Source organism: Paramisgurnus dabryanus, chromosome 5 (assembly GCF_030506205.2).
Source record: "Paramisgurnus dabryanus chromosome 5, PD_genome_1.1, whole genome shotgun sequence".
Taxonomy (NCBI): Eukaryota; Metazoa; Chordata; class Actinopteri; order Cypriniformes; family Cobitidae; genus Paramisgurnus; species Paramisgurnus dabryanus.
In genome coordinates this window covers 16,713,336-16,737,961 of record NC_133341.1, presented here as the reverse complement: position 1 = coordinate 16,737,961, position 24,626 = coordinate 16,713,336, and the positions used below count along the sequence as shown (strand labels likewise).

At 37.9% G+C, this 24,626-nt stretch overlaps 1 protein-coding gene across 2 annotated transcripts in view; it reads left to right on the top strand.

The window, feature by feature from the left end:
- The window catches only part of lamc3 (laminin, gamma 3), a 113,042-nt gene that overhangs the window by 50,990 nt on the left and 37,426 nt on the right, over window positions 1-24,626 (top strand). For both annotated transcript variants that reach the window (XM_065266769.2, XM_065266768.2), the window contains exons 8-12: window positions 860-958; window positions 1,260-1,396; window positions 3,794-3,910; window positions 17,476-17,674; window positions 24,054-24,157. In XM_065266769.2, the coding sequence (XP_065122841.1) occupies window positions 860-958; window positions 1,260-1,396; window positions 3,794-3,910; window positions 17,476-17,674; window positions 24,054-24,157 (656 nt within the window). The remainder of the gene's footprint in view (window positions 1-859; window positions 959-1,259; window positions 1,397-3,793; window positions 3,911-17,475; window positions 17,675-24,053; window positions 24,158-24,626) is intronic.

Here is a 24,626-nt window from a genome sequence, read left to right as displayed (position 1 = left end):
CTTAAATTTTATTCATAATGGTCTTAAAAAAAGTCTTAAATTCAACTCACTGAAACCTGCAAGAACCTTGCTAAGGGCTCTGAACTAGAACATTGATACCAATTAGATTAAACCCAATTACAGCACTAATGAAATAGTTCATCATATCACCTTTGAAAGAAAGACAAGCATAAAAAGCAATGAAAAGCAATGTTTATTATTACTAATAACCTTTATAATGCATTTTTTATTATTATAATTCACAATTTTTGTGTTCTTTTGTTATTTGACCATTTTTGTTATACCATGATTTAAATTAGCACTGTGTCTATGTTTCTATTTCCCTGTTATTTATAAATGTGGTTTTATTGTTGATGTCTTGATCTGTTGCCACTATGGAAAGCACTTTGGGCAGTCCTGAACTGTGAAAAAGTGCTAAAGAAATAAACAAACTCGAACTTGATTTGTTTGTGTAAAAGTATTTGTTTAAGAAAAATTATTTAAAATGAAATCCAATGAATTTCCTGTTGAAGCACATAATTGCATCCATCTGAGGAGATCTGCACTTTTTCTTACCATCATGGTTTCCTGTGGCCCATGTGGATCACTGTTTTTGGGTGTAAATTAGTTGGTTCATTGGAGCGAAACTTGAATGAAGAGAGATGGGAAAAGGGTGAAACAGGTGGAGCATTTGTCAGGTAATAGCATTATGGGTAATAGCAACTCAGTTAAAGCTTAGGTTTAAGGCCATGCTGCAGATCATAGATGGTGACATAAAGTTTACACCTGACAGATCAGCTCCAGCTAAACAGCAGTGCATCAACTATGGTTTGCTCTTTTTAATGGATCTGTGTACAGTACATGTCTGTGTTTCAAACAGGTTGTGTGAGTGTGATGAGAGGGGAAGTGTGGGAGTGTGTTCAACTGAAGATGGACACTGCCATTGCAGAAATAATGTGGAAGGACAGTTATGCAACAGGTGACCTTATACCTAACACCCCCTTGGCCTCTCTTCCTCATTGGAGGGTTTGGACTATATATGTTATAAATTGCTAAAAATGCCTCCTATTGTTTTCGTATCACACACATACAGTCAGGGTAACTACAGTTACCATAAATCAATAAAGAAACTGACATTTCTAATCACTTCTGCAAACAACTCAATAAATAAGTAGAGCATTCAAAATATCTTTACATATATAATTTAGATAGATTGGAGAAAAAAGCACACTGGCCTACATTACTATTGTGCCTGATATGTGTGTGTGTTTGTATAATAGGTGCAAACCAGGCTCCTTCAACCTTCAGCTGGATAATCCAGAAGGCTGTAAGAAATGTTTTTGCTTTGGCCACTCCCTCGCCTGCTCATCCTCCAATCAGCATGTTGCTGTCAATATTACTTCAGATTTTCTAGAAGGTAAATTGCAAAACATCATACACTGGTTTGACAGGTTTCATACTGTATATAGAGTGGTGGACAGATGAAAAGTCCAGTTTTGAACAATTGACATTTTTGGTTTTTTTTTTATGCATGTTGAATTGATTAATAAATGGATTTACATTTGAGTATAAAATGCTCAGCGTTGATTTCCATGATTAGAAGTAAATCGCCATCAGCTGCTTTCAAATAGAGTGGTGATATGTATGCAATATGGCCCAGCTTGTCAGTGAACTACGGCTTTGTGTAGTAAATGCCACTCAATCTGAAAGCAGCTGATGGCGATACTAATCAAGGAACTGGCTTTACTGACAAAATGCGCATGATATCGCATGCAAATTACCGCGCATCCATAGAGGCTTTTATAAAGTTTATAAAGACATAGCCCAGGACAATTACTACAAATTATAACCACGAAAGATGATATTAATAACAGATAAAATTGTAGTTAATATTTGCTTTATTATTCGTTTGCCATTTTTCTAGTCATTTCTTATATTTAAATAAAACCCAGATATACTTTGGTTTGCCTTTTTTGGCAAATGATTTTGTCCAGTATGCATTAAAAGTTTAGTGCACTACTGCATGTATTCCCATGTATGGTAATTTTGGTCTTTCTTCATACGTTATACACACTTATATGCGCACATTCTTTTAAATTAGAGCTGTTCATTTACAAGTATATGAGTTTACTTGCTTGAGTCATCTGATAATCATTGTAATCCTTGTGTAGCCTTTTCAAACCACACAGTGAGTTTAGAATCGATTGAAATGTGAATGTACCTTTAAAATACATATTCATGGGTACCAAAGACGTCACTTCCGCCATGCCCGCCACCATATTTGTGTCCATCTTGGCAGTGAACACAGCATATCTAATGCACTAAATGGTTACATTTATTAGTTTAATTGAGGGCTTACCTGAGACAAAATGCAATCTGGAGTTAGATGTCGGGTGCTAGTCAGTCCTTTAAGTTTTTTGCAATCGTGGAAGAGCGCAATATCAACACAATGTCGAATTTTAGGAATCCTGCATTATTTTTCATATTCTGTATTAAATATTTCCAGAAATTAAAAATGTATCATATATATATATATATATATATATATATATATATATATATATATATATATATATATATATATATATATATATATATATATATATATATATATATATATATATATATAATATCTGTCATTATAAATAGAGTAGAGAACTTGGTGAACATTTTTTACTTTAATTTACGAAAGAGGACGGACAATCCCTCTCACAGCACGCTGTATCCTGTTCCCATAACAGCCCAGCACCCCACAGTTAACAGTGAATCACATCTTCTGAGTACGCATAAAACCATTATCTCTAATATATTTCTAAGTTTAATAGTAAGTTATAATGCATTATTGTCATTACGATACACACGTGAAATGTCCTCGTGAAACTTGCTTGGCGCACCTGCTGTCTCATATGCAAGGATCTGGTGAGGCAATATCATAATGCATTACAATTTATTGTTTTGTAGTCCTTAAAATAAGTTGCTGGGACACAAAAGAAAGTTTGCTGTCCATAACATCTCAGCGGGAACAAATGTGCACATGCAAAACTGTGATCTTTCAGGCTTTAACGGTCACATACGCTCATAATTAAGTCAAAATGTCCATTGGCGTATATAAATGTATTTAAAAAGGTTATGTGTAAAGTGAAAAGTTTAGGGAAAAAGTGGTTTAAGATGTATGAATCCATTACTTTAGACTTTTATAGTGACAGCTGTATATGTTAATCAAAAACAATCTGCTACTTAATGTTATACTTATTATTTTAACTCCTTTGGAATAGAATAAAATTGTAGTTCGGGGTTCCTTTGACGACTGTTGTTACATCCACAGCACAACATATCCCAGGCATTTGTAATCTTGTTGTAAACCTCCTGGGAGAGTTTTATTTATCTTCATCTAGTAGTTGTGGCTGCTCTGACCATAGACTAAAGCAGGGCACGCAGCTGTAACCGGACACAAAATGGCGGCGGCAAAACACAGTGACGTCACGTGGTCTGGATGAATAGTAATGGTACCTAAAAGGTACATATTTCTACCTAAGTGGTACATAAGGACCTTTTTAAAAGAGTGTAGTCCCAGATTAAAATGCATGTTTGAGATGCTTTAACAACTTTGACATATCTTAACATATACGAGTGCCATTGTGTTGTTCCAATATGCACACCAGTAATGTTTTTTGTAAGGTGTGTTTGTAAAAACTTCTTAAATGTTAAAATATAATATAATCCTGGATTAATCTAAACCCTGTCTGGGAAACTGCCCTTAGTGTTTTACACATCCTTTAAATATTTCTCAGTGTTGATTGTGCTCTGTGTGAAGGTCCAGATGGATGGAGGGGTGTATTCACCAGAGGGCAGGACCAATCACTGATCTGGAAGGAGGGAGAGGTTTATCTGTTACCCAACAGAGAGGAGAATGGTTTCTACAAAGCACCTGGTAGGAAAGCCGATGCCTTACAATTGATCAAATACTAATTTCCAGAGTAATTTTTTGTATAACATTTGTTAAAGATTTCTTGTGTCATTAAATAGTTTACTATGATTTATATTGTTTTTCCCTCTTGGTAATTGCCTGTAATGTACCAAGCTAGTTTGCATGCATGGCAGTTTAACATTAGGCCCTTTCACACATACAGTCTTTACTGGTAATTTACTGGTAAATTGCAGTTAATATGTCATGTGTGAACAGAACCTTTCCGGTAAATCAGTGCTCCCAATTTACCAGTAAGACAGGTTGTAAGATTACCAGTAATTTACCGGTAAGCGCTATGTGTGAACGAAAAATATAGGATTACCGGCATTTAGAACGGATGACGTCAGACCGCGCTGACAGATCGGGCCAATCAGAACGTTTTTAAACAGATGACGCGTTTACCACCGCACTGTTTACGTACGTTTCCACACCCATGCTGCTTAAAAGTCGAGCACAACTGAAGTTAACATCCACATTTCTTCAAAGTTGTTTAAAACAGCTTACCAAATATTTGCCAAATTGCCGACGTCCTTAGCACACCCTCGGTGAAGCCTAATGTGCAAACACAGGTTCCGTTTGACGCCGCCTAATGCAATGTTGTCACGAGCAACTTCGCGACCGTTTGCCACAGATGTGAAAACAACAAAATACGGACCGACAATATTAAGTCATAACCCGCCATTGTGTACAAATACGACACGGAGCTCGCGGCCGCGCGCCACAGGTAACTTCCGCTTTCTCTCCGAGTTTACTGGTATTATGATACTAATGTGTGAATGATGTCTTACTGGTAAAAAGACGGAACGTCACTGCATGTGTGAACAGCACATTTTTGTATTTACTGGTAAATTCTTTCTGGTAAATTCATGGTAATTTACTAGAATTACTGTGTGAAAGAGGCTACTGTCCTATCCAACAAAGTGATGAGCAATCTTAGGGCTCACTCATATTAGGGGTAACCCAAGCAAACCGTGCCTGAGCACGATTGTTCCCCTCTCTGCTCCCCCAGAAGCATGCAATCAAACTATACTTTGACCGCCGCGAGCCCGGTCACGTGTTTTGATCATTAGGATGTAATTGTTTTGAAGAAAGAGGATTATATGCCAAATACCTTTACCGTGTAACCCACATACCATGTGCCAACTTTACAATGACTTTAAAGCAACACCAAAGAGTTTTTTTTTTACCTTAAAATAACGTTTCCAAAAAAGTTTCAGTGGTTCTTCCACTCAAAACAGGGTGAATGGCACTTTCACATTCGCTTTGCAGCCCTCTATCGGCCAAAACCGCACCAAAGAAGTTTCCAACCGTCGGGTAGTGGTCCTGTAGTTCGAGTGAAAACTACAAAAACTTGCTTTACGGCAGACCTACAATCCAATCAAAGCCAGCTATGCCGCAGTATTTACGACAGTGCTAATGAACAATTACGCGTCTAACCTGTAGGGGGAGCAAAGAGCAATAACTCTTTAGTGTTGCTTTAAGCTAGGCCTGTCAATGACATAATTTTGCGTCAACGCTTTGACACATCTCGCCACACACACTTGTGAGACCAAAAATTAAACATTTAATTTAAGGCCCAAAAAATGAATGATCACATTCGTCTAATCTTTCGCTAGCTGCCAGTCCCATAAGCAGGCTGTCAAAAAAATGTGTGCCTGTAGGCAGCCTGGGCTCTGAGATCTGCACACAAAAACAATTGGTTTCACCAACCACTCAAATCCAAAATAAAGTTTTCCAACCAATCACAGACAGGGGGTGGCTGTTGTAAGGTAGAATAAGCATAATCTGTCTCTGTCATTAAAGTTAATTAAATATCAAAAAAAGAAAAGGTTTGTATCTTCATAAATAAAGATTAATCCATATTTACTTTTAATTTTTTGCCAAACATCCTTTGTGTTGAGCTCTGCTATTTAAAATAAGTTTAAGGTTTATCATGGAGTTTAGATTTCCTGATCTTTTGCTTCATTAAAGGGATAGTTCACACAAAGTGAAAATCAAGCAACAGAAACTAATCGTTAGATTAATCGTCCAATTAGTCGTTAGATTAGTTGACTAATCGGAAAAATAATCGCCTGATTAATCGTTTAATGAATAGTTGTTTACTCCAGCCCTATTTTAAGCAATGAAAAGCTTTGCGTGGTTAATACAGTAGATAAGGTTTTTAGTCCAACAATTTTCCTTACAGAAAAGGTTACCAGACACACAATTCTACTGTAAAGCAAAAAGTGAAACCAAGCCCCTGACAAAATGTGCAGCTGTTCATTTGTCGCATTTCAGAGTTAGAATAAGAAATAACAAGGAAGGGGTCACTTTTTTCCTTTGTCAACACATGATATAAATAATAAACAAGAATCAACATGGTTGGCCATAAATCATAATCCAGAATGCAGCCTCTGATGTTAAAACAGTGAGACGAGGCAACCAAGAGGCAAAATTTTTGTCCAGATCCCCCAAGTATAGTGGAGAGGCTAAGGGTATTTACTTTTGAGCAGTTTACACAGCAATTCACCACCACGGGAAGACACTCAGCCAAAATAACTCTCCTGAGGGTAAATCCTGTTAACATCATGTCTTCATCTCTGAAAGCTTACTACAAACAAAACTAAACGCTCTCAAAATGCGTCCATGTCAGTGCATAAATTGCACGTTAAAGAGACTTTCTCATGTATTTACAAGGTCCAAATGAGCAAGTCTGTTTGTGTAGCGTGCATGTTTAGTCTCATCTGTCTTTGTTTAACCTGCGTTGATTAGTGGCCAACCAGCCGGATAGATGCAGCGTTGCATCTCTTTGCAGCTTTCTGCAACACTCGGTACCGTTTTGCTTATCGCTGCGGCCCAGAGCTTGTTTGTGCTGTTCTGGCTGCTTGGTTAAAATGTGCAGAGATCTATTGCTCCCCCGATGCTTTTAACGATCTCATTTTCTCTCCTTCCCCCCCTGTCGTCTCGTTCGGTGGTGTCCCTGTATTCGTGCGCATTCCACCCGCCACGCCACCCGAGGACTGCTTAGATGATCCTTTCTATAAACGCTGTTGTTTGATTTGAGCCGTGTGCTTTCTTTGGACTTTTAATGCTTTCCACACATCACTGCACTCTGCAGAGAGACATTTCTATGCGAAGAAGGGATGTTTCTCTGACTAAGCCTGTCTTGAGTATTGGAAGGAGTTTAATAGATACTACTTTTGTGTCTGTGTGTGCTTTACTGAATGAAACCGCAAATGTTTCTTCACTTGAATAGCTCATCTAGCCGGGCACAGCATTGCGCTTTTGACACCAGTGAGGCTGCCATGTCAACAGTGGTGACAAGATACCATAGCCAAGCATCCAAGCCAAGAGTTTAGCTAGCAGACCGAGCCAGACTTTGTATGCGTGCGAGTGATCTCCCCAGAGCTACATCTGCTCCGTGGTGAGAGGACAGAGTAGCACATTTATCATAGCTTTGAGGAGAAAACAACGTGTCACACACACACATGCACACGTAAACACACATGCACACGCAAACTCTCAACACGCCGCTAAAGCTGGTCACAGTCTGTCTCATTGTCAGGAACACAGATGGAGAGAAACAGAGGTCGGAATAAGATTAAAGTTAAAGAAGGATGGGGCAAGGTTTGAAAGCAGAACTAAATGTCCCCTGTCGACTGAGAGATGCGGTCGGGTACCAGTTCCCTCATCACATTGTGTCCATGGACACCTTTGCCAGTGCACTCTGACAGCCCAACGTATGCCTGGATGAACTCTCACAGGCAATTAGGACTCATTGGTGGGATGTACGTTATCTATGGTGATCAACTGAGACAAATTATGTTTAAAGCTAGATTCAATCATAATTTCCATCTCAAGTAGGGCTGACTGATAGGTCAGATATTTATGATATACTATTACTTACAATGACTAATATAAATAAAATTTTGAACAAGACAGGGATATATTAGAAGCATCTCTAATTTAACTAAGGTTGCATTAAAGTTGGATTAGGGGTTAGTTTAAATGAATATTTTTGGTTAATTAGTTGTGTCCACTGTTTGTTGTGGTAAATCGATTCAAAACTCTAATTCAGGGATTGTTTACAGATTTATTAAAGGGTAGTGAAAGCCCCCTCTTTCACCTCCAGTGTACCTCACCATCGCTTCAAATAAATGCAACTTAAATGGCAGAGCAACTGTGATGTCAGTTGCCTGCCTCTCAAAAATAGTAACAATTGGTAAGACTTACTTAGAATAGCAGCAGTGGTTTTACAGAAAGAACTAAACTTGTTTATTTCAAATGAAAGTTAGGTAAAACTGTTGAAATATAAAAGTACCGCATTTCATAAAATGGAAAAGTCCTCGTACCGCATCCTTAGCCTAGACGCAAACAGCCTTTCTGAGCAAGAAGGAAGTCCACCCACCTTCTCTAATTCTCAAAGCTTTCCCAAGAAAAATGATAGCTGATGGTCAACCAACTGCCTGCATCCAAACCAGGTCTAGCCTAGGGAAAAGCATGCAACATACTTACACTCTTACGCCACAGAAACATTTAGTTTTGACCCATGAACCCCTCTTTTTACTAAATGATCTTGCAGTGTGTGTATATATTCTCATATAATATTTTACCCCACCCAACCATACAGAAGTGCAATTTCTCCACTCCTCCGCTGGCCTGCGTGGAACACAAGTGTTGGGCAATATGCCCCATTGTGAGATCTTCTTATCATCAGCCTGTGAAATTGCTGATTCACAAGAGTATCGAGGGCGGGGCAATAGTTTACTAATTTATTTATTTGTTCCTTTTTTACTTATTTATGACAAGCAGAGCCGATCGGCCCTATACGCATACTACGCAGACTGCATAGGTGCCCGCAAATAACGTAAGGCCCGCCTCCTCCTGCCTCGTTTTACAGCGTGTGTTACTGTTTACTGAGATGACAATATGAAGCGGAACTATCCATCTGGCCATGAAAAAGGAAATAAAATGAGAGTTAAATGCGAGAACAGCAATCAGGTAAACTTGTGTTCTCTTCAAGTTTGATGTAATGTCAACAAAGGCAAACAGTAAAGTTAAGTTGATGTGATTCTGTCTCTCTCTATCTGACTTGCTAAATTAGCTGTGTAGTGTTGCCAGTGCATCTCTTAGCCTGTCTGTTACACAACAATTTATTGCGTGAATATTTGCTTGAATAAACGCAAGGGCAACGGTGTTTATAAACGACAGCTCGATAACTGCGCCGCGCGTGAATTTGCGTTCATATGCGCGTTCAATCGTGCACGAAATGACACGTGCGATTTCCAGCAGTAACATCTGTGTGAAGACCATAACAAAAATAGCGCGATAACACTCCTAAATGACAACGTTAATGCAATATGGAAACCAATGGATTTACATTGGAATGGGTATAATGCCAATGATAAGGTCAAAATGAATGCACATTCCTCAGTAAATAATAACCATCAGGGATCAAGTATTGCTCTTATGCATACTATAAACAGTTATACGGTATGGCAAGCCATTTTAGCTTTTATACATTCACATGATATGGATTTTTTTGTATATCAAGAATTCAGTTTTCACTACTGAAAATAGGATTAATAGTAGTAACCATATTTTGTATGTAGTACAGAGGTGGGCACAAATACATCAAAAACTATTTTGTTACAAACTACAAATATTGGCTTATGAAATGTAACAAAATAAATACTGATGTGAAAACTGTATTTAAATAAAATACAAGTAATTAGTATTTTGAAAATACAAAAATACTCCCACAAAAATCTTAAGTCTTTTTTATAACGTTACTGCAGAAAATGTTGGGGATAGGCTAATTCAAGGGGAAAAAATAACAGACTGAGAATTTTCGTCACAAAATCAAAATTCCATTTTAATCATAATACATATCGTATTAATCCTAATATGTTTGGGTTTGTTTTGCACACAAGACTCTACTGACCTTAGTACTGCCTTTTCCATAGTACAATCACGCTGCTGAATTGAAATAGTGCCCATGTCTGTGTAGTGAGGGCAGTGGTGTGTCAAGTGTGAATGTGTGGCAAAGCTCACGGGTCATGGCTCACGGCCCGGTTCAGGTACCATGGCTCAAGGGTCAGGTAGGAGGGCCCCTTACCAGAATTTTGCTTAGGGTCCCAGGGAGGTCAGGATCGGCTCTAATGACAAGCCACTTGATTGGTGAACAAAAAATAAGCTGATTTATCTAAGGGCAACACTGTCATGACCGCAACCTTCTTAAAACTGATGCCATTAATCAGAGTGCGTCATTAAAGCCCAAGCAGCAGGCGCTCTGATATTTTCTGTGTGCCAGGGAGCGGAAACAACACACTTGCTGGTTCAAACCCCTGCATGCATAACATCTCTAGTGCAAGGAAATGGCAGAGACGCAGGTATTAGGCCCTGTCCCAAACGGCCTTATGGACTTTCTCAGAGTCCACACTTTGATGACATTGTGTAGTTCAGACCTTAGGGACCCTTGACGTGAGTCTACGAGGGCGCACCAGAGTCGTATTTTGGGACAGACTTGAGTGTCATGCCAGAAATAGGAAGAGAAGTTGCCAACGTTGTGAACTCTTCCGTTGTCTGATTCGTCTGATTGCTCTTTCGCAAGGACTTCTGGGTTGGTAAAGTTTGTGAAGCCTGGTGCACCGCATCAAGGGTGCAAAGGGGGCACTGATGAACACACTCCGAAGTGTAAAAATGACAGATGGGACACCATACGGACTCGTAGACTAAACAAGCATGCGCAATTTAAGGCCATGAGACCGAAAGTCCACATGAGTGCGCCATTTAGGACAGAGCCTTTCAAGCTGAGTCATGCGAATTTCAAGTTCAGGTGCTAGAAAGAGTCCATGCGCTCATTTCAACTCCAGGTGCGTGCGAGAATGAATCCGCGCACGTTACAAACTCTCTCACGCAAAGTGAAGCTCACAAATCCTCTCAAGCATGCAATTCGCATGTTTATAACGATAATATATGATAAAATAATAACTATCTTCATGAAAGCCTGCTATCGGCTATATGCCTGACTATCGTCTTTGTCTATCGGCACAACTCTAGAACACACCATGTGCTATCATGAAGAATTAAGCGAACGTCTTATCGTTGGATAAGAATGAGACACAAAGACAACCTGTGATATTTACACAATGTAGATTTTAAACCCAGAAGATGAAAATAGCTCAATAAAGCTCAAACTTAACTTTCTCCTTTTGTAGAAAATAATAGATGCACATTGTGTTCTGCGATGTGCAACATATGTTTACATATGGGAAAATGTTATAAGGAATAGTTTACCAAAATATGAAAATTCTCTCATAATTTCTTCACCCTCATGTCTTTCCAGATATATTTAACTTCTTTATAAATGTCATCATGTTATCTTCTGGGCTCATCATGGTGAAGCTCCAAAGACTTCCATCCATCATTATAATAATCCAAATGACCTCAATGAGTTGATGTGTTTATGTCTTCTGAAGCGAATACATTTGAGAGAAAAACTAGTAATATTTGAGCTTACTTTGAGGGTGATATTTTTTAGTTTATCATTAAAATAGATAATTTTAGCTGACCACAGTATTATTGTTTAATTGGTGCATATACATAAAAAATCAACATTATTCTTCATTCATTTAGTGAAAAACCATGTAATTGTTTTTATTGTAGTTGCATTTGAAATATGGTTTCATTTTGTAGTCTATTTGGCTTGAATGGCTCTTTGGTTAAAATGTTAAAATAGTAATTTTAAAAAGCAGAACTGTCAATAGAACTGCAGCAATACAGCCAATTATGTGGATGAACACACACCTCTATTAAAAGATCTGCTGTGAGAGAGTATACCGCATTGATACCCCTGCAGGGTTTTCTATTAAATTAAATGTTGTGGGATGACACCGGCGAAAAGTGCTAGCACACCTCACCGTGGTTGCAATGAGAAGCTCAGAGGTTAATACTTGATATGAACATGTCGACCCTCACTGGCTAGATGCAACTCTAAACGGAAGTCCTAGTGAAGACAGATGATGCAGGTGTCAACCCATTTATGTTTCTCTCCTGCTCCCATGGCTCCCAGTGTAACAAAAAACTCCGAAGTGTGAAATTACAGACCTCAGTATGGGCAGACAACATATTAAATTTGACGCTAACAAAAATGTGGCTGTGAGGGATAAAGGGGATTGTGTTACTTTGGAGATACTGTTTATCGTAATCTCATTTTCTCATTTCCTTTTAAAAGCACAAATCCAAAACCTCAAAAAGATGTAAGGAATGCATTTTATCAGCGTCTCCCCTGGGTCCGTTTTCTTTCCTCTTGTTTGTGTGAAGCTCAAGAAATATAATTGCAGCTTTGTTGGTTTAATTGAGTCAGGGAAAAGTTAAAGCTCGGATTGATTGTTGAGTTTGATGGTGGTTGGCTAAATGTCACCAGGCTTTGTCATCGTGGCCACGATTAATTTGTTTGTCTGAGAGAGGGTTAATGGGTTGAGAAGATGGAGTTAAACACAAGTGCTGGGAGGGATATTTTATTTGTCTGCGCTGTGAATGCTCTTCACTTTCCTTCAGTCGTTTTTATATTTTCTCATTTATAGTTTCAGTTTTTCACCAGAGACAGAATCGTAAGTGCCTCTGGTTTTGGAAAGTCAGTGTTGGGTTATATATATATATATTTTTTTTTTGAAGTTAAAGTTTGCCTCTGCATCCCTATGGGTGCCGCAGATTGTGAATCAACTCTCATAGGGCTGTTTTTAACATGCTGTCAAGCCTGAAAACAGCAGGACCTCAACAGGTTTTGAACATTTTAGCCTCCCTTTGTTGAAGTTGATTCGTACTTGTCACTGCATGCAGAGCGATGGGGGGGGGCGGAGAAGAAAACGCACTCCTGCTAAGTATCTAACAAGCTTTCGGGTTGTCTAGGCTCAGAATGTTTTATGGTTCTTTGTTTCAGATGAGGCATGCGGTGCGGTACATGTTTTTGAGGCCTTAGGTCGATGGTGAGAGGATGATGGGAACAGGAAACTCTCAGGGGGTGTCTGATAATGGTCCAATATGTGAGATTTGTGCCCTACGGAGTGGCCGATGCGTTATGTAACATGAAGGACTGTAATTTTACTTTGATTTGCGTGTGGGCTTGCAAGTATGCAGATAAAGAAATTTAAATTTCTTTTAGGAAATTGTTGGAATGAACTGTGCCTTACAGATTAACAGTTTTTTTGTATGCAGTATAATTTTATATTTTGATCCTCAAATCATTTGCTTCCAGGTATGATGAATATAAAGAAAAAAGTTCCAAAACGCAGAAGAAAGAAAATACCTGACACTGTTGAACACATGCTCTCAAAAAGTACACTTTTGTACCTACATACTGGTACCTCAAAGGTACATACGTGTACCTAAATCCCAGTGATAAAAAGACACAACTTTTGTACCTTTTTTATGAAAGGGCAGACGCCAGATGATTTCTCCTAAAGCATTGCTCGAATCAACACCAATGTTTATATAATACCAGCTATTTTCAAATATTGATAGTGTTGCGAAAGGTTTCTCAACGTCCCAAAACCATAAAACAATTTTACTCTAACCACTGGCTATTTTGATGTCTAGACAGTTTTTTACAGCCTCTCTTTCCCATGGCTTACCCCTTTACGTTCTTTCTACCACATACTCGGAGATATTACTTTCTCTTTATGTCCTCATCTTTGGGAAATGAACTTTACCTTTTGGGAAATGAAAGCTTTAACATCTGTGTAAGGTAAAAAACTGCTACCTGAATACAGAGTGAGACAAACTAACAGCACAAACAGTATTTTATTTTACTAATTTCTCGATAATAATGTTATTTTTATTTTTAATCTGTTAAAAACAGAAATTAAACCAATAAAGACTATCAAAAAAAGTTTTATGTTGTTTTTAATTGGCACTATTTTTGTAAAATTACACTATTTCATAGAAATAATTTTCTGTGTGCATTTTAAAGGGTGGGGGGGGTCAATGGTATTTCAAGCATTCTGACTTATTAACTCAGTTATAGAGTTGTTTCCTCATGCTAAACGTAGTCGCCAGGGGTCGTACAAGTCATGGAAAGTTTTTTTTCGATTACAGGTCCAACTGAGGTTTCAGGGGTTTTCTATACGTATCACTTCTTTATATGGGCACTTCCCCCGGAAAACCCCGCCCACACGTCAATCAGCGGGAGATGCTAGAACTTGCGAACATCTTATCACGCGATACAGCTTTGTTTCATTTCAAAACTCAACAATGGCACGAAAGAAGTGTGTTTTTGGATGTAAGGGGAAGAAAGCCAGCCTTATGGAAACAATGGATATAGTTTATTATCCGGGGTAGCAGCAGAGTTTTGCTTGTGTGTTTAATGCGCTGGATTTTCCCAAACCGGGTCATGAGTTGCATGCGGCAAGTAAGACTTCTGTCTTATGTTAGTAATAGGCGCGTGCATATTATATAAATGACACAAACATGTAGTAAATCATAAGTTATAAGTGTTGTATAGTGTTGCATGACTCATACTCGCTCCTCCTGTGGTAGTGACTTTTCCTTCTTCATTTTTTGTACGTTATCAGAAAGATTTTGTAAAGCTAATATTTATTTTATAAATTTGATTAAACTAAAGACTATTCGGTGATAAAAGGATATAATACTACTCTATAGGTACTCCAGATTAACATCAGAAATGCAGAAACGTGTGTTACGTGAGCTTTAAGTTTAATATCCCTACAGCTTTCATTTAGGGTCCACAATGTTGAAATACAGTACAATGTAAAAAACAAACTATAGAATCTACTCAATAAAATTGAGGTAACAATTTGCATTCACTTTTTTGGTAGATTATATACTATATATTTAGGTAAAGAGTACCTAAATTTAACAACTATGACAATCTCAAAAGATAGGTAAGGTCTACCAAATATTTCTCATTACATTACATAAATAATTACTTATAAAAATATGAGTAACATTAACTCTATTGGAAGTAAGGTACAGTTCATCTACTAAATTATGGTATTATTATTAATGATTAGCCATTTAAGACAAATTACACATTAAGTGTATAATACAACATAAAGTATTACATTATGCTTTGAACATATTCCATTAAAAAATAAACCAAAGTCTTCCTGAGATGTCAAAATAGCAACATGATCTCACAGAAAGTTGTGTTGCAGTCACGTTGCCGCGGGAAATGCGAAAGTTGAAAAATCTGAACTTCGGCAGAATTCCACGCCACGTTAACCAATCAGGACCTTGCTTAAGTAGTGACGTGATTACAGGAAGCGAGTGGAGTCTCAGCGGAGTCACAGAAGCCCCTCCCATGACGCGAATTTCCACGTGAATGTCTCGAATGATAAGAATTTCACGTGCGACTTTCACGTGCGAATGAAGCGAGTGAACTCAAATGTTCAAGCGTCCAACTACGCGCAAACAACGTGTTTTTGCCGCCTCTACCGCGGCTGGTGGGAATGCACCATTAGAGTTGGGGTTTGAATGTCTAAAATGTAACAGAAACTGATTCAAAGTTCTAACCCCATCCCCAAGTGACAATGGTAAGAAAATGGGAGAAAACAATACATAAATACATAAAATGTGCAAAAAAAAAACACTCGTACATTCAATTTTAAGTGATTTAACTTCATTAACAAGTAACATTACATATAACATATAAACCTTAAAACATTTTTTTTAAAACAGGCATTAAATATAAAATGCTAATTATAAATCCCTTAATAATAAAAAATGGCTTTATAAATTGATCTATTCTAACAAAAAACTCAATATATCAACAGATACATGCAATAAAACTTTAACAGTAAATATATAGTATACTGCATCAACAGCTCTAATGTTTTTTGTCTGCTCGACGCCTTCCCGTCTGTACATTAACCATTTCTCTCTCTCTCTCTCTCTCTCTCTCTCTCTCTCTCTCTCTCTCTCTCTCTCTCTCTCTCTCTCTCTCTCTCTCTCTCTCTCTCTCTCTCTCTCTCTCTCACTTGCTCAAGTTTAACCACTCATGTGCAGCAGCTTTGCTGTTCACGAATTTCAGCCATGTAAATAATAATAATGCAAGTTAATTTCAATTATAAATATAGATTTTACTCTCATTCGCAGGTGCAAGAACCAGACAATGTATTCCGCTTTCAATGCTAACTTGACTGAAAACAAATTATAACCTCTGTCACCCAACAACAAAGACAGAGAAGTGCGCAAATGACTAATCTTCTGTCAGATTTTACCGTTAAACAACTTACACTTCAATTCATGATGATATCAACAAGTTAAATAAAAACGTACCTGTAGCTCAGCAAATTAGGGTTCTGCCGCCACGCCAATGACATGGAAAATGGTGATTCCGCGTCCCGCCTGGATGTTGATGCATGCGCTCTTTACGGTGCCAAAGCTAATATTTCGGGGCATATTTTACTTTATTTTTAACCGTAATAACTGCAACACTAAAAATTGACAGTGTAGGTTGAATGCACCCATTATTTTGTATTTTACTTGCTAGCTCATACTTTGTCTACAACAAATTTTCATTGATTGTATTTAACACCCTCCTAATTTTTTACAGTACTGTATATGAGAGCCTTTACTCTTACAATATATTAATCAAACGTAGCATTTTTTTCACACAACTTGCACCCATACCCACAGAGCCATGCAAATTGTGCCATTTCTACATTTAAAAGCAATTTAATATAGACCTACATACTGTACAGTAAAAACACAATGTGAGTTCACCCCTATATTCAATGAAAACAGATAATGGATTCAATAACAAATGCATTGCATTGTTAACTAGTAATAGCAAAAGAAATGTTTTCAAGCATATGACTGCTGCTACTCTTTAAAATGAGTTGGATGCATATAAATCCATTTTGACAATTTACAATAGTACTTACCCATTCGCAATGCAACATTGAACCTTTATGATGTTCATGAGATCTAACGGCAGACGCTGAAAAACATGAAAAACAAGCAGTGTAATTGTATGTGTCTGCACTGTGTGAGCTCTGCTGTGTCCATGCATGCAGATATATTTTGAGGATATGTGTGACGGTACAAGGGGTGCTTTGAAGTTTTGTTAATGCCTTTTAATGAGGCTGTGGGACATGAGCTGAATTTACAGCCATCCTCTTGCATTCTCTTGCATCTGGAGGTGTAAAACACAGAGATCCATAGTAGAAAGATCTCTTTCTTCTGTGAATTAAAAATGTTTGCCTCCAATTATTTTTACAGTCATCGTGTACACACACACACACACTTTCTTCTATTCTTCTGGTGTTTATCTTTGGTAATCGGGTCATCTCAGCTCAGTGGCTGGTGTAATGTGCTGGTAATCTGCAGGTTGTGAATTTGTGTTCCAGAAAATTCTGCGCTGCCCTTGAGCAAACCTCTTAACTCAATTCACAGGCCAGCTGTTGCTGCCTGATAGATGTTACAGTTGGGTTTCCCAATCACACCAAAACAGTATGCAAATCGTAATACACATGATAATTGGTGCCAGTTTGAAAAATTATGGTCTGTTTTATCTTATCTCACAGACAGATTTCTGGGGAACATGTTGCTAAGTTACGGGCGGACCCTTAGCGTGTCATTTACGGCTGAACTGGAGGAGCTCTTGCCCAGAAGTGTGACCGTGGTGTTGGAAGGATCGGGAATATCTGTTAGTGCTGAATTATACTCTCAACAGGAGCCTCATCGCTCACTGGACAAGACACCCATTAACACCTTCACTCTCAGGTGTGTGCAAGTTTGTTATTCTTTAATATATATGAAGAGTTCTGACTAAGTACCAAAAAAGTGACAAGAAAAAAGTGACATGAAAAAAGGGACATGAAAACCAATATTTTCTGTTTCAAACTTTTACATAGCATCTTTAGGTTATAATAACAAAAATTTAAATCCATAATAAGATTTTCAAAGATTTATTATAAAAACTGTTTTTTTTTTCAAAATGCAATAAATCTATTGAATCAATATATGAATGTGCATTTATCTTTGCCATGTTACATTGATTTAGTTGACTAGTGGTATACACTGATAAAAAAATAATCTGGCATTAATCAAAACACTTACTTTGTCATATTAAGAACACTGTCATTGCTGCTGTCATCCTTGGGACGTCATCGATTAACTTTTTGACAGATGACAGAATAACACGCCAGATATCGGATTTTGCGTAAAATAAAGAATTTACTTTTTAATACTGACAATACTGATTTTGGCAGTAACTATTTTTTTTTACAAATGGCGTTTATCACGTTTTGGAACCAAATTTTGATGTGGCTGGAATAGTTGTCAAAATCAGATGTTGAAATTCAATGCACTATTAATTTTTTTATTTTATTTACATTTTATACATTTGGCAGAAGCTTACAGTGAATTCAAGCTATATTAATTTATATGTTTGTGTGTTTCTCGTGTTTATTAAAGCTGCTGTCGTCAACTCTGGAGGATTGAGCAGTTTCCAAATGTTTACAATTTTATGTCCCTCCCCCACAACCTTTGAGCAACCTCCCTCAGAGCTCGTTCTCGTCAGCACGTGTGCACCAGTATTATTGTGAACGCATACTTAGCAAGAATACTTAGATTACTTACATAACACTCCGAAATACAATTAATGGTTGATAAAGCACAATTACCTGTCAAGAAGAAATGTGGCAAGCTCTGCATCCAGCTTGAACCCTTTAAAATCTCGTAGATTCCTCCACCTTTCAAATGCCGGTCCGACAGGCCCGGATTAAGAGGACTTTGGGCCCTGGGGCTATAGCAAACACCAAAGGCCCCCCTTCATCTGATTGCCAAGCCAGTCTTCTACCGCAATAGCCTACATATTTTTTATTGTTATTAATCAATGTATTTAATTAGTGTTTTTCTTTAACATTATTTATTATTATTTTTGCACACGAGTTCAGGCTATTTAACACAGTAACCCTCAACTGCACAGATTTCGGGAACATTTTATTGATAAAACATTTGTACCCTATGTAGTGCATTTACTCCAGATATGAACTCAAAAACATAAAGGTTGCCAAAAATCAGCAAAAACATTACTCCTACTTCAGTCATACTTCCTCAATAAGTACTTAACAATGAATAATTTAGGGATAGTTCAAAAACATCACCCTCATGTTGATAGCATGAGGGTTATTAATAGCCTATATTTACACTGCATTTACAATTACATAAATGCTATGATTGTTATTTTAGAAGAGTTTATTGAAGAGCTGATATACAAAGTGATTTTGGCTACACTACCTCTCAAGCATTGCAGAGCTTTAGGCTACTGATGCTCTTCTCATCTTGTTGTGTTTATGAGCGCTTTTAATTTTAAATGCAAGTGAAAATTGGATTGTAGATCGCGTATGGCGAAGACAATTCAGCGCAAATTCAAAAATATGAGAGAATACACTGTTACACAGAACTACAGAACACGCGCGCATAACGCACCGCACCATAGGGAAGGAGAGAGCTCGCACACAGAGAACCGATGTGTGTGTGGGAAAACACTACTAACCTTTCGTTAAGTTATGATAAAGTCTGTCAGCCGTCTTCTCTGTCAGTAACATCTGTTGACGTTTACGTGAAAATACAAGTACATTGAAAAATGACATGAAAACACCGCCAACTTTTAATTCTTTCACTCAGTGTCATGTGAGAGATGCACTGTCGAAGTGCCGCACACAGCATGAGACAGAGAGAGCGCGTGCGCACGAGAGAGGCGCCGCTGAGCCCTAGCAATAGTGAATGAAGCCGTTTTAAATATTAAAATAAAAATGTAAATGGTAATCATGAAAATCTATTCGTGGAGCCCAGTGTTGATTCTGTGGCGGCGCGCCACAAATAATGTATGGGAAACACTGCGATTATCATCCAAATAGTGCTTAACTCATTAACTTCAGCTGCTTGCTTACCCTTTTCGACATATAAAACACGCGGATCGGGGACGAGGCAGGGGGGTGAAGCTTGTTTTTCCTTTTTTTGTGAACCACTATAACTAGTGCGTAACTATTGCTCCAGCGAGCGTTTTATAGCGCTACAATGTTCATGAAAGCATAACGAAAAGAGGCGTTTCCCAACATCATGGCGCAAATTGTGGAGTTAATTTGATTGGGCGGTGAATTATATCATTCAAGTCACATTTTCCAATAACGTCTTGTTATTTTATTATACACAAATCAACCACCTATGATTTGACAATCTCATTTCCTCCAGCCAATCACGGGCCCCCAAATCCCGCGGGCCCTGGGGCTTCAGCCCCACCTAGCCCTTATGTTAATCCGGCCCTGCGGTCCGATATTGATCCTAGTTTTATTACGGTCACGGTCGCTTTCTATCTTTGTTTCCTTCTTTTCATTGGTTGTTTTTCTAGCTCTGGTTGGTAATCGGAAGTTCGTAAGTGAATGTTCTCTCTGCCATCACGCCGGGTTCAAACCAAAACACCTATAACTTCAGGCGGATGCACGTGATATTGTAACGCACGCGAGTGGGAGGGGGATCTGTGGCGCGTGCAGGTACTGTGATTGACAGGCAGATTTTACACAGCCCTGTGCTGATTGGACCAAATGAACCGGTCTGCGCTGATTGGACCAAATGCTGGGAGTGGTGGATTTTTTGCAAAACAAATAACAGGCTCCAGGTGGAGCTAGAAGCGCGGGTTTTTTTCTTAAACAGTCTAATTTATGTTGTTCTATCGGAGCATAGTGTTGGTTTCAGTGAATATAATCAAAAAATATGATCAAATAAGTTGCCGACCGCAGCTTTAACCTACTGAAAGGTTTTTTTCTGTAATTTGCAACAAACCATAACATGGGTTGATTTATGGCTTAAATGTGATTCAGTGATCAGATTTTGCTCAAAGGTTTGGCAAAATAACAAGGTAATGTGTACAGTATGTGACTGCATTGACTCATGCACTATAAAAGACAACTGGTTTATAATATGAGAAAGCAGGTCATTTTGAAACTGTGTCATCTGTACTTCATGTTTGTACTGTAAACAATGGTAATAGGACCAGATGGAGTCAACTTTTCCTGCCCTCATTTAATTTTCTGCACTCAGTCCAATGGGAAAATCTTTAGGATGGATTTTGATACAATTAAAAGTGTTAAAGGGGACATTTCACAAGACTTTTTTTGAGATGTCAAAAAATCTTTGGTGTCTCCAGAGTACGTATGTGAAGTTCTAGCTGAAAATATCATAAAGATAATTTATTATAGCATGTTAAAATTGTCATTTTTTTTAGGTCTGAGCAAAAATGTGCCATTTTGGGGTGTGTCCTTTAACATGCAAATGAGTTGATCTCTGCACTAAATAGCAGTGCTGTGGTTGGGTAGTGCAGATTAAGGGGCGGTATTATACCCTTCTGACATCACAAGGGGAGCCAAATTGCAATGACCTATTTTCTCACATTCTTGCAGAGAATGGTTTACCAAAACTAAGTTACTGGGTTGTTCTTTTACACATTTTCTAGGTTGAAAAAAGCCCTGGGGACCACCCAATTAGCACTTAAACATGGAAAAAGTCAGATTTTCATGATATATCCCCTTTAAATGGAACTAACGGTACCAACAAAGATACTGGATAGCTTGCCATGACTCACGTCTCTGCCTGTATCTCATTGTTCAACTACATCACAATGTTGACTGGCCACATCATGTTAAAACAATGTTGAATCTTTATTATAATATATTTTTGTTGTTTAGTTAAGGAAGGCACTGGATATAACAAGATTGAGCACTTTTATTACTATGAATAGGGAACAATGCAATGCTCAATATAGCTGCTCTGGCAACGGAAGTCACACATGGCAATGCTAATTATTTAGTAAACAAACATATAAGGGGAGGAATCAGCAAAAATCTGTGGTGCTTTCTGTGGAACACTGCAGACAAGATTAATGTGAGCTTTGCAATAGGCGTATAAAGAAACTGTTCAAACATGTTACTGCTGAGAAAGAGTTTTGAAATTTTGGTGAGAGCAACTTAATTTACAAAAGAATGAAAAGAACGAAAGGGATGCTACCGGATGACAAGACGCTTGCTTGATCTGTCTATAATTATGCTCTTTTGTGTGCTGTCATCAACTTTGTCTTCAGTTTTTGTGTGAGATAACCAAATAAACAATCTTCCTAGAAACTATGCTTTTTTAGGAAGTTTTCATGGCCTTCTGAGAGCCCTTATTCCACTTTCACGAGTGGGTGCTGGTGTTTAAGAAACATGCCAATCCCTGCAGTTTAGAAAAGTTTTAGGAATTATTAAATCAACAAAAAAACGTTTGTTACATTCATAAGGGAGGTGCACAGCAAGTCCATGTTGAACTGAGAATGCGCTTGCTGACAATGTTAATGTTTGTTACGTTGCACCTGTATGAATCTGTCATGGGTGAAGGAAAACAGATTTATCACAGGAATTAAATGACTGAAATAAAAAAAAAGGTGTTCATGTAATTGCTAGAATCATCAAAATTGTCACCAGGACACCAGGTAAAAAATAAGCAATTATAGCTATTGCTAAATGGCTGAATTGTAAATGCTATAGCTAATGGTAAATAGTCAGATGACTTAAAGGGACCATTTAACATGTCCGCCCAAAAAAAATCAATTCATACTCCACACACCAAACAGACGGGGGCAGTATACCTCCAGAAAAGTGAGTTGGTCTATTTTAATTTAGCAGCTGCAAATTTAGCAGTATATATCAAGTTTGATTTACATTAGCAACTAAGTTATCATTAGTCACAAAAAAAAACATTCGGTCTCATTAAAATTGCAATGTTTTCCGCTATGTTTCGTGCGTCCATTTGGTGTTCATTATAATCGAAGACATTTCAAGCTTCTTAGCTAATGTTACATTTTAGCATCAGCTTGGTAGATAACGGGTGAAAACCGGATCGGATCCGTGGGTAGAGCTAACTATTAAACGCTAACAGCTAAGGATGCGCAATAATTTGCATGCGATAGTCATTGCGCTTCTCGTCAGTGAAGCCAGTTTCTTGATTAAAAGTGAATCACCATCAGCTGCTTTCAGATGGAGCCATATTTACTGCACAAAGCCGTAGTTCATGTACAAGCTGAGCATAGGTTATCGCAATGCCTATTATAAGTGAACTTCTAGCGAAATACTAACAGCATCTTACTTACCAATCGAAAAGAAATGTTGTCATTTCGGAGTCGAACCTCATTTCTTTCATGTCCATTAGTTGTCTCCAGCGATGAAAAGCAGTGCCAGTATTTACTCTGGTTCGGTTACTTTATTTATCATATTTTATTTGTGATTCCGAGCGCGTTGTTCCCTGCAGCAAATGTTTGTGGTAGTAGTAAATGTCTCTTGCTTTAGCCATTCTTCCGCTCTCTTCCCTGAACTGAAATACGTCCGAAACCCCTATTGCAAGGCAGGAAGGCATCAAGGCATGTCCGAATCCATGGCTGTCCGAATTGCATTTCTCTGAGCTGCTTTCATGAATCTTAAGCCAACAAGTCGGCTGCCTTAGTTTTTGGACTAAGCGGTAGTAGTAGAGGGCTGTACTCCCACACATGCGACTTATTCGTGTATTGCAGTTTGGCTGGCGGTTATGTGCGTGGCCCGCATACCGCCTCCCATGGTCGAAACTGGTATTACAACACCAGTCGGGCTGTAGCTAGTAATTTAGCATGCTAATTCAGATTGATATTTCTGCAGCACTATACCTTGTCATTATTTTAATGACACCTTTGCCCTTATTTCTTCTCATTCTTTTGATGCGTGTAGCTAATTTTTTTAAATCTTTTACCTCAATTATTACAAATGGCACCTTTAAAATAGATCATATCTTGTTTTTTTTCTGTTTGTTTTTCTTTATTATAATCTTTAAGCAGGGACAAAGAAGATAGAATACTATTAATATTATGGATAAAAAGAACAACAAGTATGCCACCTGTATATGTGATAATTGAAAAGGTGGGAAGTAGTGCTAAAATATTTCCTTTATAGGAAAAATATATCTTTATAGGGACCATCTTTTTAGAGATTTGGAGGCCAGTAACAGCAAAACCCCAAAGCATCCTAGAAACCACTTAGCAATGTATTAAAAAACACTCTGATTACTCTAAAACCTTGTTATTACTCTTTACTGTTCCCAGGTTGACAGAGATGGATGTACAGCCACCTATAACCCCACATGAATTTCTCAGAATGCTCTACAATTTGACTGCTCTACATATTTACAACGCAGGAGGCCAGAACTGTGAGTGATTGTTTATATGCGTGTACGTTTGGGTGAGCATATAAATTAGATTTAAATTTTTCCGCTCTATATTTGAGTCTGAAGCGTTAGCACACTCCCGACCACTTGATGGCGACAACCACTTTGCCATACAAGTACGCTCGGTGTCTAGCGTTTAGACCAGGCAGGGGTCTTCAATTAAAATAGCTTGAGGTCCAGAAATGAACCCTCCTCCAAGCCAAGGTCCGGACAATTATGTACTGCAGGTAAAAACATAAATTGACGGCTTTCACCAGACTAAAGAAATTAGTGTAAATATTTGCTTTTATTGAACAAAATGTAATGTTATCATGTATTCTGAATAATCTCTCTTAATTCATTTGGATTTTCTCTCTTAATTTGTACTGTTCCTTTAAGTCTATAAAAATGTAAATAAGCTCAAATGAAATAAATGAGGTTAAACTGAATTTAACTTAAAGATGGAAGCATA